Source organism: Myiozetetes cayanensis, unplaced genomic scaffold (genome assembly GCF_022539395.1).
Source record: "Myiozetetes cayanensis isolate MyiCay16 unplaced genomic scaffold, myiCay2020 scf5-8, whole genome shotgun sequence".
In the NCBI taxonomy this organism is placed as follows: domain Eukaryota; kingdom Metazoa; phylum Chordata; class Aves; order Passeriformes; family Tyrannidae; genus Myiozetetes; species Myiozetetes cayanensis.
Window position 1 is genome coordinate 3,536,384 of NW_026087742.1, and position 19,284 is coordinate 3,555,667.

The 19,284-nt window shown below is 40.7% G+C and overlaps 1 protein-coding gene across 1 annotated transcript in view; it reads left to right on the forward strand.

The window, feature by feature from the left end:
- LOC126649739 (uncharacterized) overlaps nucleotides 1–19,284 on the forward strand; it is a 53,260-nt gene that overhangs the window by 9,911 nt on the left and 24,065 nt on the right. The window contains 1 exon segment of the mRNA XM_050334148.1: nucleotides 3–308. Within this exon segment, the coding sequence (XP_050190105.1) occupies nucleotides 3–308 (306 nt within the window).

The following is a 19,284-nucleotide window of genomic DNA, read 5'->3' on the forward strand; positions in this document are numbered from 1 at the left end:
ACCTGGCGACCGCATCCTCAGGCTCAACACCGAGGTGTGGGAGGTGGGGCCCGTCGGCAGGAAGGGCTTCTACCTGGCCTTCCAGGGCACGGGCGCCTGCACCGCGCTGGGCTCGGTGCATGTGTACTACAGGAAGTGCCCGCTGACGGTGCGGGACCTGGCCGCGTTCCCCGACACCGTGCCCAGGGGGGACTCTGAGGAGCGCGGCACCCCCAAGCTCTGCTGCGGGGCCGACGGCGACTGGCTCGTGCCGCTGGGCCGCTGCGTCTGCTCCGTGGGCTACCAGGAACTGGAGGGCTCCTGCCGCGGTGAGTGAACGCTACTGCATTTTTATTCTCTTCTTACCTTTCAATTTAAAAAAACCAGCCATATGGTGTCATATGCACTTTGTGTGTTGTCTTCTGCCGTCCAGAATAATTCCACAGTGACATGGGGGTGCTCTTTTCTGTGGTAGTGATTGTAAAGAAAGCCTCAGAACCACCGAGCTGCGAGGCTGCTGGGATTTACATTGGCTTTTTCAGCAAACAGGGAGAGAAGGAGTCCATGTCCATAAGTTATATTGATGCTGTTAGTGTTTTGCTGCAGAGTTTCTCGGGTTTGATGGTACTGGGCAAGCAGCGCAGCAACCTTAGATAATGCAGAGCATTGAAGCACTGTGCGTTGTAATCAGAAAATGAGATTGACTTTGTTGTCTGGTCTTGCTGGTGTTAATTATCCAAACATACTCATTGCAAAGATACAGTGTTGGCAGTGCCATTACTGGAGGCACCATTTTCTATGTGAGGTCAAGAGGTTTCTCTCTTGATGGGGTGAGGATTTTCTTTGAGACTTTGGTGCTGAATGAATTTCTGTCCATTATGGGAGTGAGTCACACTCTGCATCTCCCCGTGAGCAGTGCAGCCAGCAGAGTTCCTGCTGCACATTGACTCCCCTGGTGTGTCCAGTCTGTCCAATATGCTGCTGAACTGGTATCTTCCAAATGAAATAGAGTTCCCAGAGCCACAAATGTTTGCTTATTCTTATCTGTTTGCCACAAGAGTAACAAATTACCATTTAGAAAATTGCAATCTGAGAGAACTTCCTTATCTTTTGCAATCGTTTTCACTGGTGTCTGATGTTGTCCTTTCAGTTTACTTCAGTGTATTTTAATATTGGTGCTACGTTTTTCTGACAACTTTTCAAGCTGTGTTTGTGTTGCACTGCTTCATGGATGTCTTGCCCAAGGCAAACCCCAGTGCAGAAGGTGCTTTCATAACTAAAGAGCAACCGTGACTTTTTCACTGGTGCCCACTCTGCAGTGTCTAAGGGTGGGCACATTTGTCTCTGTGCCAAAGCTGGTGGTGGAGACGCCTCTGGGACAGCTGGGGGTGTGTTTTTATACACTGTGACTGTTGTGAGCTGAGCTGAGATTGAGAGCAATCTTTCAAATAGCCATAATGTCTGATTCTGAGACTTTGCTTCTTGGCTCGGGCGTGAATCAAAAATTTAATTGAGAAGACTTGTTGTGTCAGTAGGTCTTTTACTAACTCTTTAATACTCATCAAATCATAAAATGCCTGAGTGATACTGACTCTCTAAGGGAAAATTCAAACTATTTACGTTTAGCTTGTTGTCATAGGAGCAGGATGTTGGGGACTAGATAGGGGAAGAGTAGGAGCCATTACATCTTAGTCTGATGAGAAGACCTGAGATATATTTATGCAATTTTCATGTCCTCTACCTCCTTCCTCCAAATCCCAAACCCTTCTGCCCCTCCCATTCCCTTGCTGGAGTTACAAATCTTAAAGTATTTTAACTGTTGTGTTGGTGCTTCTTCTAGTCATGCTCTGTGACATATTCAAAAGAGAGAATTATTTCCTTCCTCTGCACAAAACTAACAGTCAAAATAATAATTTTGCATTTTGGAATCTGTTCTGACAGCTGGGTGATGGGCAGTACTTGCTAATAGTTGGTTTTTTCCTACGTGCAAATGGTGTCAAACTTACTGCACACCATCGTGTGGCTCGGGGGGGGAATAAGCACTTCATGGCCAATGGGGCTTGTCTGTCACAGAATTTAAAGAGTAAATTTCTGGTTTGATACCTGTGGAGATGTGCAGACTCTCTTCAGGAACTATTAAGTGGCATAAGGAAAGAAATTCTGCCTTTGTCATTGCTCGTAGTTTTGCAAAGCAGCAAGAATGGGAATAAAAACAGTGTTTGATCAGTTTTACTACTGCTGTTAAAATCATGGGTCATTTTTAACTGCCAAATTCTAGTTTATTTGCTTCCCTGACTGGCAACATTTCAGTTATTTCAATTTATGTGGGTTTTATGTGTTTTCCTCTCTGTCTGTGAATCCATCAGTGCTCCCTATCCATCTGATTTTCTTTTAAAAGCATAAAAGTGTGTGAGAAGAATTCCCAACTAGTTTAAAATACCCATGCTTATTCAATGTATGCCCCAAGGTGTCTAGTCAGTTCAGAGGCATATTGATGGGGAGGTTTTTGTTCATTTGGAACATCTTCCTTTCCTGAGGTCAGTGGGGAAAAGTCCCATTGATTGCAAGATGTGCACAGGTATTTGTGTGTGGTGTACATTTCTTAGTGGGATAACCTGAAAAAATATCATGTTCTCTAAACTTACTGTGTAAACAATCTGGCATCTTTGATTTCAACCCTCAAAATCCTGAAATAGCAGCAGCATTCACATGTTCTGCTGTTTCTTTAGGCATTAATAAATAAATATGTACCAATAATTTGGCACTATTAACCATAAATGGCTCTGGTATGAACTGCTTTCCCAAATCACTGATGCCGGCCCCATTAACAAGTTTCAGCTTAAAAAGGAGTCCAATAAACATCCATTAAAAGTAGCAAGTTCAATGTCATGTATTTCCCAAATTCCAGCCCAGGACAAGAGTTGTGCTAAATTTAACAAATGTATAATCTATACAGATCAGATCAGGACTTTGTTTATGGTTTATTTATATTTTATTTTATGGTGTTTGGGGTTTATTTTACACAGGAACAAACAATCATGGCAAGGAGCATTATAGACTCGATTGTAAATCTGTTTGGGTGTGATATAGAAATAATGGGATGATTGTTAACTGCTTCTGTAATGATTTACCAAAAATTATCTGAATTATCAAGGTTAGCAATTAATGGCCGAGAGAAATTGAATTTCATATAGCAATTAATAATTATTAAGGAAATTTCAGATTTTAATTTAGTCTTAACCAATCACACACAATGCAGAAAGGTATTTTACCGACCATTAAGGCTGATTCTTCTTGAGGAACATTCTCGGGAACCCATCAGCCCCACAGGATGCTATGAGGTATAGCTGAAGAAATTTTGAAAGTGTAAAAGGACAGGCACTGACAGACACCTGGTTTATTTGAATTAAAACAAATACAGTAGAAATGGGAATGCAAAGCTTAAATTCTTTGACCTTGAGTTGCCTGAACAATGCCTCCTAGGGACATTACTGTCTGAACACATTGAGTTTTTATTTGAACAAGCACTTCTTTCCATTATTCATCACTTGAATTTGTGGAATGTTTCAGTGTTAGGACCTTGGCTTTATGTTCTTTAGCCATTTCATCTGATTCAATTACAGAAACTTCTCATTCTGCAAACAGGAATTACACCCTCCTCAGGCACGTACCTGTCGTGTCTTTGTCACGGGGGAACCGAGCAGTTAATGTCAGTCATGCTTTAGTTACCTGTGTGTTGGCAGCAAAACAGGAGAAGGGGAGGAAATGTAAATTGGAACTGCAAGTTTAATAGTTGGAGATACAGGATTGTGTAAAGCTCCTTTTGATTTTTCTTCCACACGTTTATCTCCTCATGAAACGTAATCTCCTTTGCCAGGCACTGAAGGAAGATTAGTAAAGGAAAAGCAGAGTAAGATTTAAACTACCAAAAAAAAAAAAAAAAAAAAAAGGAGGGAGGAGGAAAAAAAAGATTAAATTTAAAATTTTGAGATTTGAAGACAAAACCCTTCCACCATGGAAAGTCCCTCCTGCAGCAGAGCTGGGACCGTTCCTTTGTTCCCTAAGATAGGAGTGTAAAATTTCAAATTTCTATTTCCTGCCAACTCTTTTTGGATAGCAGGAGATAGGTTTTGTCAAAGAGGATGAAGAATTGGAGACTAAGATGATCCACTGACAGAGAACAAGTGCAGAAGTCTCCTGGGACTGCCTGCATTGGGGGGCACGTTCTGCCTCCTAGACTACTGCAGGTGTCTTTGCTCCAGGCCTCTTCAATACCCTTTTCCTTCCAAAACAGAAGGCAGTCAAGTAGGAAGACTGATAACACAAATTCTCAGTTTTATAAAAAAAATTAGTCTGGAGCCTCATTTCCCCCTGAAAACCAAGCCTTTTGATTTTCTTCTGATTTCAATGTCCTCCCTTCATCTGCAGCCTGCAGTGAAAGCTCCCAGGGACTGATGCTCCTCAGGGACCTGCACTGTCAGAGAGGAGTCAGGAGGGGACAGAGGGGAGATGCAGAGCAGCATCAGAGGTGGCCTGAAGAGTGGAGGAGTGGTTAGATGTGGATAGTTACCCATCAGCATTGGCTCTCAGCTTGTTCTCCACCATCCCTTGTGTCCTGTGCACTGCTCCACGGGGGTTTTGTTCAGCAGGAATCCCCTGACAGTGCCCCAGAGAGCAGGGAGCGTGGGAAGCCTCCAAACCTCACTGAACTCTTCCTCCCTTCCTCAGTGCCAGGGACAGCAGTTGTGTATCACAGTCTCCTCTGCACTGATCTCGTAGGGATAGGGTTAAAATAGTTGGGGTTGAATTAGCTGAGGGTTTTTAATAATAAAATCGTTAAATAGCTGTACTATTTTTTGCAAATAAATAGTCATACAATACATTCCCATTTCTAACAGCTTCTTGGGTGTGTCACTGCTCTGAAAGGTTCACCCTTTTTTTTCCTGTGCTTAAGCAATGATAGTTTATTTTGCATAATTTATGTGAGTCTGAAGAGCTTTAGATTTCACCAATTCAATGGCAGCGCTCAAGGCCTTTGTGATTATTGGTGACACCTGTTTGTCCCTGAGGAAACTACTCCTTGGCATATGTAAGGACATCTGGAAACACCCAGCACGTGTTAAACTTAGAATTCTGACTATGGATAAGGTGGAATTGTGATTTTACAACTCCAAATCCAGTTTTTAGGTCAAACTGCTAAATAGGTGTTTTTACCACGATCCAGGAACATACATGGGAAAAAGAGGAGTGATGGATAATAGGTCTGTAGGTAGCAGCACAGAAAAGCAAGTGGTCAAACCTGATCAAAGCATCTGAATATTTTCAACCACACTTAACCATTAACATATGGAAAAAATCTGAACTCAGGAACTGGGTACATTAGAAAAAAGTCTGTGTTTACAGTAGATGAAAATTTAAATTCCTGTCTGTTGTGAAGGGACATTGCAGATGCTACTGGCAGCACTTTTATAGATAGTTATAGATACTGGTTTTAACTTATAAAAGGCAGGTCACGTGCCAAGCTGTTTCCCTCTTTCATTTATACTTTTCCCACTTTCTCAGAGAGAACCATTTTTTCCTTAAGGCTTGTAATTAGTGTGAGTTAAAAACAGCATTGTTGCTTAGCTGAAGCAGGAGGGAAATGATGATGGTGGACTGGGTGAAATGCATGGGATATTAGTTATTAGTAAGATGAGTTTGTAGTGAGTTGTACCACTTTGGGGAGGTCTAACCTGCCTGTATTCATTCACTTTGCCTTTTTCTCAACAACTTCAGGTACATTTGGTGGCTTTTGTACTTCTTTAAAAGTTACGTTATTCTGCCTTGTCTTTTCAGTGTCTTAAAACTGTAGATATTCAAGTTTATTTTTGTTCATTTGCTTGTGGATTTTTGTGGGGTTTTTTTGTTTATTTGGGGGTGTTTTTGTTTTTGTTTTTTAACTGCAACAAAGTTGTTAGGAATTCAGTAAGTCCTTAAGGGCACCTGTCTTCAGTGACTGCCTGATTTAGCAGACAGAAAAATCTCAATGCCTCATACATTCCCATTGTAGCTCACATCCAGTCCTTTTTGCTTAATCTACAGCCCTCTGCAGATTTGGGTAAATTGTAACGAAAAAATCCGACTGAACAGCTGGAAAGGAGTGCTGCTTCAGAAGTGAGGATTTAAAGAAGAAATAAAAAACTTTTTAGTTGATTTTATGTAGTGAGGAAACTACAGTGATACTAAATCAAGCTGTTTACACACTTGTCACGTCATACTTACTTGCACTATTTTGAGCAAATAAAGAACCTCACAATAGGCACTGCAACTTGGTTTCCAGAATATTTCACTGTAAAAATTCAAATTAAAGCCTTGATTTTTCTGAATGAATTATGCACAAATAGAAAACAATGTTTGCAAAGTGAATGAGTGCTTGGAAATGACTGGTTTTCACCTTGTACTGAAATGTGCCTTGGATGGAAATGTACTTTGAGGGTGGAGCAAGGAAGGCAGCTCAGGTGAAATAGTGAGTTTCCAACTGAAAAACTCCAATATTCTCTGTTTGTACACAAAGACACGAAACTTAGAAAGCAAAGCATTGCTGTTAACTCAGATATGAGTCGCCTCAGGTGTTGTGTTAGTGTGTGCAGCTGGGTATTGATCCCACCAGCTCTCCCTGATAAACAGTAGACAAAAATTGTCCAGGGGAGAGCAGGGATTGATTTTGGTGGTTGTTGTGTAGGACTCGGTACCACAGCTGCCTGATCTGACGTCAGCAGCAGCTCCCAGTAAATTTATTTATTGGTTCTTGTTATGCTGAAGGAAGTTACTGCAGTGATGGCCACGTGCAAAACTTGCAGTAGCGATGGAAACAAATAGTTTGGCTTCTGTAAAGTGCACCATAACATACAAATATAGTCGTGTGTCTATTCAAGTGTGCATAAATACAAACATATTTGTGCATCTGTTCAGCTGTGCCTCAGTACACTGTAAAGCTGTTGCTGGGTTTGTTATTGTCACTCTGTAAGGTGCTGAGCACATTTCTCACTCCGCTGATGCACTCAGGTCTCTTGTGTCCTGTCTCCTCGCTGTGGGGTGGCGGTGGGGCCATGGCCCAGGACTGCAGCAGGGGATGAACCCAGCCCCTGCTGTGGGTGTGCAGGGACTGGCACAACCAGCCTGGGGACTGGCACAACCAGCCTGGGGACTGGCACTCGTGCTGTGCCACCTGTGTGAGGTGCCAGAGCGGCAAACAAGGACAGGCTTTAGGTCTCATTCCCAAATAAATTGTTCATCTGTGTGCAGCTGGACTTCCCTGTCTGTGGTGAGGTGATGTCCTTGAACAATACCAGCCTAGTCACAATTCAATTCTTGGTCAAGCCTTATCCTTTGCCTTCCCAAAACAGATGTTAAATGAAATCTGGTATTAAGTTCAAAGACGCTTACTTGTCAGAAATAAACAGCTGCATCCAACACACCAGGGATGAAAGTGTGAGTAACAAAGACTGGCAGGTTGGATCCTGCAGTACGACAGGCAGTGCAGAAGGAGGCTCTAATTCCGGGTTATTGTCCTGTGTCCCTCACTGTCTCGGGATTTGTCCTCAAAATGTGTGTCACATCCCAGAGAGCCTGAACAGAAGCAGTTTCTCCCCACTCCTGGGCACTGCAGCTGTATCTTGCTTGCCACATCATCGTGGTTCTGGTTCTGGGAGTCAGGAGCCAAAGCTTGAGCTCAAACGTCTCAGGTGAACTTGGCCTGGGAAATGTTCGTTGCCTTTTACACGTGATCAGCCTTAACTGTCTCAGCAGCCAAACACACTTGAGTGTGGGAGGGTTTGTCTGAGGGAAACCCTTGGCCCGCTGTATTTAATGCCTGCTACATTGAATGTATTTAATGACGTTTCAGCAGTGCTTGGGTTTATCTCAGCAGCTGCAGGGGAACGGGCTGGGGTTTCTCAGGGCTGAGTGCATTGTCCTCAGTAAGCAGGTTTCTTGGTGCTGGAAATGTGCATCTCTGGGAGCTCGGGAGAGGTCCTTATGACAAGCACAGGGAGGAGAATAAAACCAGAATGGTTCAAGACTTAACAACGCTCGTTGAATACAAAATGCCCGGTGTTACTCATGGAATTCACTGAAATTCAGATAAATCCTTTGTGAGGAAGGTGTGAGGTACAACTGGCCAGCAGCTGGACAGAGGGACACACTGTGTGTGCAACACAGTCAGGGAAAAATCACGGTTTAAGGACTGCCAGAGCCACGTGTTGCCATAAACTAACAGTTCTGACACAATATATAATATTTACCTTTGAAAATTCGGTTTCTAGAATATTTGTTATTCATTGACTTTTTGTTGTGGAGCCCTGAAAAATAAATATTAGCTCAGAAAAAAATTTAGTCATAGTGCTCATTGAAACATTTTTTAGGTATTTACATTATGGTAGACTATGAATTTTTTTCAGTAATGATAAGAAATCTGACTTAAAACTGTTTATGTAAGTATGGATAGTGTTCAGAGATTGTAATATATTTATAATATAATGGCTCAAATTCTCCAAATCAGATTTTTCTTTTTTAAAGGTGATTATTTTTTTTTTTAGGCTGCTGCTGCTGAGCACAAGCACTTAAATTTATGCCTTGAAATAATTGAAACATTTTAGAATATCATTATTTCAATATAGATTATGTCCCCTTCAAGGACTCAACATAAAGTTGAGCTCCAGAATCTGAAGATAATCACCAGTACTTCCTGCAAGGCAGGTTATTAATCAGTAGCACATTCACAAATAAACCATAGGACACGTCCTGTAATGAAACTGTTCCCATAGAGGCTTCCAATCATTTCATTCAGTCAATTATTACAGCATTTATGCTGAGAAATGCAATTTCAGAAGCGATCAATAAAGGGTTTCCTCTTGCATGGTGTGGCCTGAGAATCACAAGCACAAAGAGGTTTCTGAGAAGGTTTGTCTTGAATACAAGAAAATATTTACAGTTATTTACAAACATGAACTCTATTTGCCTTTGGTAACTCTGAGTAATAATGCAGGTGAGACAAGATTTGCTTTAGCCAACAGACTTATCCTTTTCTTCCTAAAACTTGGAAACAGCATCAAAAGCAGTTGTTTCCCCTGGAAAACTAATGCGTGTATGGAGTCACTGTGTGTTGTGAGCTGACACGGGCTGTGAGGGCAGTGGGGTTCCAGAGGTTCTCAGAGGTCACACCGACCAAAATCTGTGTGGCTTTAGAGGCATTATGTGAGTGTTATTTGAGCATTATTTTGGAGGGTGCTCACAAGCTTCAGCTCTTGTCAGATGGAAGAAAATAAATTACCGAAAATAATCCGACAGCAAATGCAACGTTATTAGTAAAGTTCTGAGTGATTTTTGTTGTTGTTGTTGTTTGGATTAGCTTCTACCTCACTTCATTTTACTTTTTGGAGTCCCACCAAATGCCAGGAGACTCCTCTGCAGGGCAGGGCCCTGAGTTCCTGAGAGGTGGCTGAGCTGGTGGTGGTGGCCTTTTGGACAGGGATTTCCATGAATCCTCCCCTCCTGCCAAGTAAATACCTCAGTGAAGGAGATGATCCTTGGGAACCAACCTGCCAGTGCTGTTCCAGGGCTGTGGCTGCCAAGGGTGGAATAAATTATGTAAAGCAGGTCTCCTGCCTACCAAGGAAACGTCTCCCAGAGTCAAGGACTGCTCTTGAAATGTCTCTCTGAAAAGAAGCTTTGCTTCAAAGGGGTGCTGATCAAAGCAGGAATGAATTCCCAAAGGACACGGAAATGGATGCACAGAAGGATGATCCTCCAAATGCTAACAGTGAATGTTTAGTTATTTGGGAGCTGGCTATTATATAATAATAGTTATGGATGTGAAATGTCTTAATTCTGCTGTGACAGCTTCAAGGTATTCCAAGATGTTAAATATTTCAGAGTTTATCTTACATATATTCATAAACAAGAAGAAAGTGTTAATTCTAATTAAAATGATGCACAGTTCAGTAGCAGCCCTAATAGAGTCCCTGTGGAACAGTAAATTTAATAGCAGCCTATCTTTTATGCAGAGTCAAAATGTAGATTTCAATTTGAGTGTAAACTAATCTTCAAGGGGAAAACTGAGTAGTCAAGATAGAAGAAAGGAAAAATCACATTTAAAAGTTATGTTTAAGGTGTGCAGTATTTTATAAACCAGCATCTGTGTAGAATAGACAAGAAACTGAGGTGGGGCTTAGGCAGACAACAACCCCCATCCCAAATTTAATGAATATTCCAGTGTTCTAAAGTATTTATTTCACTTGGTGAATACAGTCTTAAAGATTGTGCTTGCTGGAATATTCCCCATATTTGCCTGTTGTAATTTTTATTGGATTTTTATTTTAAAGCAATATTTGAAAACCAGTATTTAAATGTAATTTACCTGGGAACTATTTTATCCTGGAGAAGTCTTAGACATGTTAATGTTCAAGATGCCTTCATAAGGATAGCAAGAACTGAAATGTTGAATTGTTGGGATATCAGAGATGAGAGTAACAGTTAAAGATGTAAAAGGGTTTTTTGTTTGTCACTCAGAATAAATTTCCCACCATATTTAGTGGGGGCAAAAAAGAAGAATCTCCAGAGTCACACTGAGGCAGGAGATGGTGAAACCCCTGAGGGGGAAATTAGGGGAGTGCCTGAGGACATGATTTGTTTGTAGCATTTAGGATGCCAGGAAAGGCAAATCCCAGAGTAGGAGGATGTGAACATGTTTCTTCTCAAAAAATCAGAGTGGGGATTCTTTGACTAATAATGAATAATGCATTTGGTTTTTTCTGTATGTATTTCTCTTTGTAAACTACGAATTGTTATCACTTTGCCTGTTCATCTCAGTTGTTTCCAATTGCACACTCAGTTACTGCAATTAACAGGTCATGGCAAACCACGGCAGCAAGAAATGGTGTGTTTGGATGGAATTGATTTGGCAAAAAACCTTTTTGAGTTCTCATTAAAGGCCTCAATTCTTCTCAAAAGCAACTTCCAGGAGATAATTTAGATTGAGTAAAAGATTTATTTATTTTTCCTTCTGTATTCTTCATAAGCATGAAGTATACTGATGGTGCCAAACTGGAAAATAATTATAGATTGTTAGTGCAGTATAGAGAATTCAAAACTCACTTTTAAATGGCCTTTGGATACCTTGCTCTTGTTGGATTTTTTTTTAACTATAACAAAACCATAAAAGATGTTTAACTTTTGTCAGAAAATCATATTCTAATCCTAAGTGGTTACTATTGGGGTTTTTATGTGTTTCTTTTTTTTTCTTTGGGTATTTTACTTAGAGTGATTGGGATTGTGTGAGCTGTTTGGTTTCTGTAGCTTGATCAGGTGACTGAAAGTTTGAGCTAAAATTTCACGTTTGAGAGTTTTTAATATTTGCTGGAAATCCAAATATTTGGTGAAACCTCCCCAAATAAGCTACAGTGTTTAGGTGAAAAGCAGGTACCCAAGTCCAGCAGAAGGGAACAGGGTCCGTAGGCAACATTAATATCCCAGGAAATGGCCACCACGTGGGCAGAGCACCGTTCCAGAGATGGTTTGGAGCTGGTGGAGAGACACTAGAACAGTGTCCTGTCCCATTCTCGCTCATCAGGCTGGCAGACTGAGTTTTGTTGTGTCCTGTTCTTGTAGTTGTTTCTCTGATAAAATAATTATATTAACCCAAGGACAAAGTGCCATCGCTTAGCTGGGGGTCCTTTACTATTGAAATGTTTAAAACACCTTGTTTGTTCTTTACCATTTATGTTTAGGACAGACTTTTGAACTCTGTTTTGGATCCTACAGTGCTGATTTGTGCTCATGAAAACGCTGCACACTAAACTCAGAGTATTCAGTGTCAGGCTCTTTAACCATTAACAGCTCTGGGTTAGGACAATGATGAGATTGTTTGGTTATTTTGGAGATGCGGTGATGACATTTAGGGATGGTGAGTACTGAAAGGTTTGGAGTTTCCAAAGGAAAATAGTGACTAATTTCTATTAAAGTCAAGCAAATCAGAATCAAGTCAGAGGCTGACTAAATAATTGTTAATACATGTGTGCAAACATAGTCAGGACCAAAAATCCAGGCATCAATTTTATAGTTATGAGGTACTTTTACAGGCTCGGATTAGCTGGAGGACAACACTTGGAGGGATCAGCAGGCACAGCCACCTTCATCCCTCTCCATCACTGTGACTTCATTCTTCTGCAGCAGTTCTCACACAGTTTGTTGGGGGTTTTGATTTGGGTGGGTTTTTTTAATGTGCAATAGATGAAGCAAAGTTGTAGGAGAAAATTTATTCTAACAGTTGGGGGGGGTATGCTTGTGATCTGATGCTTACATGCAGATGTATTATCATGACATTTTAAGACTTAGAAATACCGTTGTGATGTGTTTCGATCTAAAAATGCTACGACACAAACTCCTATGAACAGAAGAAACCTTGTTTAAACTGAATTCCTCCCCTAAAGGAGGAAGAAGTGGCCTGACTAAATGAGAATAAATTTTAAAACAACTTGTGCTCCAGGTAGCAGTAACAAAAGAAGTAATGATAATAGAAATAAAAAAACCTGCAAATAGTGGCACCAGTTTTGTTACTTCTCTGTGTCTAAAAAGTACTGCATTGCAAATGTAGGGTGAAAGCTGCAATTTTGGGATCGGAAAGAAGTATTTTACCCACAGCGGGGCAGTTCTCATTTAAAATATTCTGGGTTTTTTGATTCCTCGTTTGTTTGTTTGCCTGAAATAGTATCCAGTCTCATTAGCAATAAAAATAATACAACTTGTAAGAAATAACAAGCAGTGGAGGAATCTACTGGACAGTTGTATTTACAGTTAGCAGAAAAGGAATTGCCTAATAAAAAAGGATTTCCTTTCAAGAGAAACCTGTAAAACTGTTACCTTTGTTTCTGATTTATGGACTTCCCTACTCCTCAGGAATAAATTAGGTAAACCTGAAAGAAATGAAGGCTCAGTAGCTATAAAACATCCTATTGATTTTTGACTAAACCTCTGTCTTCCGTAATTTTTGCAGTTGGCTGCATCCAAAAAAACCCACCGTGCAGCTACTACAGCAGCAATTCAAGTAACTGATGTTTGATTGGTTCTTTATCCCTGCACCTTATCCCTCTTTACTAATTGTTCCTAGCATCAGCACAGCAGTTTAACCTGAAAATCGGGGACTGGAGCACATGAAACTCTGCTCTTGCTGTAGAAATGAGTAGCACCAATACTGAAGATATCCGTGGGGTGTTTGTTTTACTGGAGAAATGAGTGGCAGCAATACTGGAGGTATCCACTTGGGGTTTATTTGTTGCTTTAACTTCCAAAATATCAGTACTTTTCCCCATATATTCTGTTGGGTCTTTCTTCTTGGCTTTTGTGGAGTTTTTTTTGTTTGTTTGGGGGTTTATTATTTTATTTTTCAAGAGGACTGTGGAGATACAGAGCAATGCTATATCTGAGGAACAATCAGCTGTTTACAGTATCTGTGGTTCCTGAGAAAGCCACTAAAATAACAATATGGAGCTCTTTTTCTCAGAAAGGACTTGTGACTGAGAGAAATGCACGATCTCAATTCTGCTGTGAGCAATTAGCTGTGGCAAGTATCTTGAAAAAGGGATAACTTGAAGAAAAACTTCAGGTATTTCTCTTCTGCCTTAGACTTCTGTGTTAATGACAGCTGGAAAAGGGAATGAATCCTTAAAAATATAAGAAATCAGCACACTGTGCAGTTCGACTATATTGAGTATGACGGAGGTTAGTGGTGTTGTTTGAGCTGGACCACTTTAGTGATCTTGCTTAATGCCCTGTTAAAGCCATCAGCTTAAAATATTACTGTATGACCCTTTTTACATTTCCTACAGTCATTTTTATTGGCTCTCAAGTGTTACTACACTGCTGTACTCTGACCTTCTGGGAGCATTCAAATTGTAATGGGCTGAAAAAGAGGAAATCCTGGTTTTTCACTTGTGGAAAGGAGGCTGAGTGCATTTGAGAACTGCTGCAGCTCCAGTGCAGAGTTACAGCAGCACTGTCGTATTTGAGGCACAAATGAGCGAATGGATTTTATTTATGATGAGACATTTCGCTCTTTGCATTTACACATTGTCAAAATGTCACATTTCCAAACAGAATTCAGCTGGGGGAAGTGCTGGGGCAGGACTGGCCATGGTCGGTGCTGATGACGCATCTGCCAGGGGTGTTTATTCTCCTCTCCATCGCTCGGGATGTCTGTCTGTCTGCTGGTCAGCGTGTTTGTCATTCTCTCAGAACAAGCACTTGCATATCAAAGGCCTGATAGGAGTAAACACACTTTATACGTCCATCTGTCATTCTCCTCCCATTGAGACCCAAAAGAAGAACAGTGTGGCAAGCAAGAGGTTTATTTTTTTTTTCTGCTTTAATTTTATACCATTTTTGCTTTGAATTATGAAGGATAGATGCCTAGATACAGTTTTCTCTAGCTGTTTTTCGTTCCATTAAGGTCTCTTGACTGAAGCTATCCTAAAATAAAATCAGTCGTCTTTGAAGAGGTGAGACCAAAAAAAAAATAATACTTTTGATCTTCACTTCTTAACTCTCTATTTCCTAATATTTAAAAAAGAACAAAAAAAATCATTTCAAGATGTCTTGTCTTTCTTCTTTAATAAAACTTGAACTCTACATGTCTTCATCTTCTTGCAAATTAAATTTTCTTGATAGTGTTTTCTAAAGCAGGCAATATTCCTTATTATGTACAGAAAATGAGAATAGGTTTTATTTCCGTTTCTCACTTCTCTTGCTATTCTTTCTGAAGCTCTGCACTTTGTAACTTGGTGGGAGTTCCTTGGGAGACCAAAGACAAGATCAGCTGAAGTTTCTTTTTATTTGAGTTTGAAGCCAAATCTGGGTTTATTGCCAGAGAGTTAAATTATCTTCCACAGGGAGGACGAGCTCAGGAACTCTTTGGAGCCTGGATCTCCTGTTTTCACTGAGACTCGTGAGGTGCTGAGCCCAGTAAGGTCACCAGCTCAGCTGGGGTCTCTGAGCAGTGTTTTAAAGCTGTGAGCTTCGAACACATGTGCTCAGCAGTTCAGAGTGCTGGGGGCAGCCAAAGCCTCGCTCTGCTGTCCTTACAAACCTTCCTTTTGACAAGGGTTAGTGCAGAGGAAAAAGCTTCAACTAAATGTCATCCATCAGCTCCCGTGTCCAGTCTACCAAAAAATAAAATAAACGCTGCTGAGAAAGATGTGTGAATGGAGCTGAGAGTTTTCCTGTTCCCCTTGATTGAGATTTCATAGCAGAAATTAAGCTGGCAAGAACCACTGTGCAGCTGCATAGCCAGGGTAGCTACTGAACTAACTCATCTTTTGTCACATGGGGATGCAATCCAGCAAACTCAAGCAAATATGTCAAAAATATCTCTAATATGACAGAATTCACCCAAGGAGCACCTCCATGTCCTAGGACATTTTACAGGTTTCCTTCCCCATTTTGCCTCTGGTTCTCATTGCCCACCCGCAGCAGCACTGGAACAATGAGGTGGATATGTTCCATTTCTGGCATTTCTTTTCTCAGGCTTTGGTTTGTGCAACTTCCTTCTGAGGGACCTGTTCGAGGCAGGAGTTTGAAATGGAGTTTTTTATAAGGGGGTGATCGTTAGGAGAGTAGATGCCTATAATTCCTAAGACAAGAAACTTGTTTCCTGGCTGGGCTTTTTGGCCTTGAGTGCATTCAGTAGAACTTTGTGCTGCTGAGAGGGGACCCCGTGTGAGGATTGCTGCACTGGAACTGCTGAGGAAGTCAGGGCAGTGATGGGAAGTGGCACCCAGCTCTTACAAGAGCTTCACAGAGGATGTGAAGCACGGGACTGATACTGTCACTGTCACCTCAAGCATGAAGAGAAGGGAGGCAGAAACACTCCCTGCCAGCTGTGGCATAGACATTATAAAGTTGTGTTGATATTCAGACAGGGAGGATTTCAGTGACCTATGCTGGAGGCTGATGACATACTAGGTGATCTCATGGCCTACTTTTCATCTGCAAAGGTTTCCTGAGAGCAGGAGATAAAAGAAAGCCACTTGAAAAACTCATCATTATTCAAGTTGAGTAAAAAAAAAAAAAATATTTAACAAGACCCTGAATTTTTAGCATGACAAAGAGTCCAGGAGACTTTTCATAAAAGAGTCAGAAAGCTTGGTTAGCTCATCAAGAGCGTTGTCCCTTTCAGTGATAATTTACTTATAGGTTGCTTTACTTGTACTTCAGCTGTTTGCTTTTCACGTTGGAAGCCACAGATTATGGTCTTTGAGCAACAGGAAACATGTCAAATCTTACTTTCTGGTTGATGCTGAGAAGAATGACTGAAAACCACCCTGGTGCTTGGACCATCTGTTTTTTCTTTGCAGTGGTTGTGATTCTTTTTCAAATGGGACTGCAGATACAAAGCCCCTTAGGATTATAAAGGCTTTTACCTGCAGCTTCACACTTAAAAAGACATTAATCATTGACGTTTTTCAGAAGGAAATATTTGGCAGTTGCTCTACGTGGTGATTGTAGGTCCCATCCAGCTGAACTGTTCTAATTAGCCGTGTTTGGATAGGCCATTCAGATAAGCATTCATTTTTTAATTCTGAACTGCTTGTTTAAAGATAGTCAGGGCAAGTTTATATTTGTTAGTTTAAAAATGAAAAAAAGAAAACAAAAACCAACACACACAAAAGCCCCCAAGAAAGAAACAAACAAATAAATCTCAAGACTGCTTTAAAAGAAATTAGGAACTTAATCCATAAAAGTCAGGATTAGGAACATTACAGGGAAATGATGCTTTGCAAAGTCTAAATATGTATGTACACCTGTTCCAGGCTCACGTGATTTCAAGACTTTTTTTGATCCATGACATAGATGTGCATGTCAGTCTCCTGACACATGCTTTTTATTTTCCTTCACAAAACTTTTCTAGGATTTTGGAAGGTCTGGATTAGTTTAGGAATCTCCCATTTCTATTAGTTTCAGGTAATGATGCAGGTTAGGACTGACATAGTGAAACTGGGCTCTCACTGTGTGTTTTGCTGCAGGTGGCAGCAAAGCCAAGACCCATTATGCAAACAGACATATTGTCTGAGGATCTGCACCCTTAATTGGCTCCCACTGCTGCTAACCTGGTATTAGACATTGTATCACTAATATTTCTTTGGGTCTCTGCAATAAAACAACTTCAGGACTGATTCCAATGAAATATATTGGCATAGAAATACTTTCCAAAGTGATTGGTGAGTTAAAAAAGCTACTCTGACACAGAAAAAAATGGGTCTTTTTTTTTTTTAATATTTGCTAAACTTTAGGTGAATTCTATCAAATACCTTGTTGTTAATAGAAAAGTCAAAATGTGTTTTGGTTTTTTTTCTTTTTTTTTTCTTTTCAATTTCACCTGGGTTGGATTAAAAGGCAGTGCTGGTAATTTTATGCTGGAAGGTAAGATTTGGCAGAAATATATCTGTACATACCTCCATATATCAGCAGGGTAGCCCACAGAGTCTCTGGGGAGACTAGAATCCTAATTAAAGGAGTTCCACATTTTACAGGGTTGATTCAGCCAGCAGCTGAGGGCAAAAAAGGATTGGACATTTCAGATTTAACAGGAGGTTGCCTTCAGAAGACACTCAAATAATACAAGCTGCTGACTGTTGGAGGAATGATGGCTTCTGTGTTTGCTGGGTGCAGTAATGGTATCAAAACTTTTGTGTCAGGAAAAAAGGAGATTTTCTTTAGAGATGTATCAATACTAAAAAAAAATATCAAGCAATACCCTTACCATATTTTGTCATTGTGTTGCTTCTGTTAACCAAGTTCTCTGGTGCTGGAACAGAAACCTGCTTATCTAAGTGCTGTTTAAAAATTGCCTCAAGAACTCCCCTCAAAATGCTGTCCCAGCATGTTTTGCTGCCACAAGGGAACTGCAGGGTCAGTGAGCTGTCACATGTCTGCAGTCCCAGATGAGAATTAGCTTTTGAAACGTTGATGGAAAGCGGGGGAGCGTCCCTGTGGCAATGAGGAAATGATTCTCCAGGTATTTACGCAGCAGGGGAGCACAGGAAGGCCCAGCTGGGAGGACGGCAGGGTGGGTGAGGATGGATGATGGAGCCCGCTAGAGACAGTGGAGCTGGTTGTTGGCTGGGATAAGTGGCTGTGAACAAAAGCAAAAGGGTTACAGGACACACTGTGTTTTCAAGGAAGAGAATTTTGAGATGCAGGGCTCCCAAAAGGTAGTAACACAAGCTGCTGAGGGTCTATTTCTTTAGGTGTTATACCAGTGTCATAAAAACTGGTCCTTAATTTCTTCACAGTGGATGAATTCCTATAAACTGGGAGCTGTCAGAGGCTATCTGGGAGCAAAATGGAAAGGCACAGGCATGAAATATGTGAGCTCTGCTTTGAACAACTAAAGCAACGTCCATGTCTGATTAATCCCTCTTGGTTGAGTCTTTGAAGCCAGTTATTGAAGTGCTGAGCCTTACTTTGCTACAGAAGGAGTAGATTTGTATTATTAACCACACAGCTAAGAGCTAACTGTAGGGCTTTAATTTCTGAGTTCAAATTGAGATATTGATTTGGAGCTAATATATAAATATTTCTGATGAGAATCTCATGCCAAGGGGAGGATCTGCTGGACATGTTTTCTTTCATGTATCTGAGAGAGCAGTATATTCATATTGCTTTGTTTTTTAAGCTAGTTTAGGCCAGTTCTGAAGACTGTTCTATCTTTTAAAAAGTACACTTTTTAAACCACCCCTTTACTCTTTAATTCTGGGTTTGGTGTGGTGGGGTGTTGTTTGGGTGATTTGAAGATCAATTTTTTTTTTTGGTGTTTGGTCATTTGGTGTTTGTTTGTTGTTGTTTTTTTTGAGATCTCTCTGGAACATGTAACATACCTTCCTCTTAATATGACTTGGCACACAAATAAATGTAAAAAGCCTTTTGCACTTGTTTGTTTATTCTCCAGATTTACCTTGTGGCTATATTTATGTATAACCTTTATTTGTATAACAATGATTAAACGTAATGAGAGGATTCATTTGTAAACGCCTTCACTTCCCTTATTTCCCTGCACAGCTCCCGGCTGGATTCTGTAGTGACCAGGAATTCCACTCCTCTGACTGCAAGTGGCAGCTCTTGGAATTATTTTTCAGTGTGAATGCCAACAACTGTTTGAATTGAGAGTTTTCAGGTTAATGCAGCCACAGGTTCCACGGCTTGGAGTGGTAGTTCTTTTGTTGTTTGTGGGATTTGTTTTGCTGTTGTTTTATTTTTTTCTGCTGCTTCTACCAT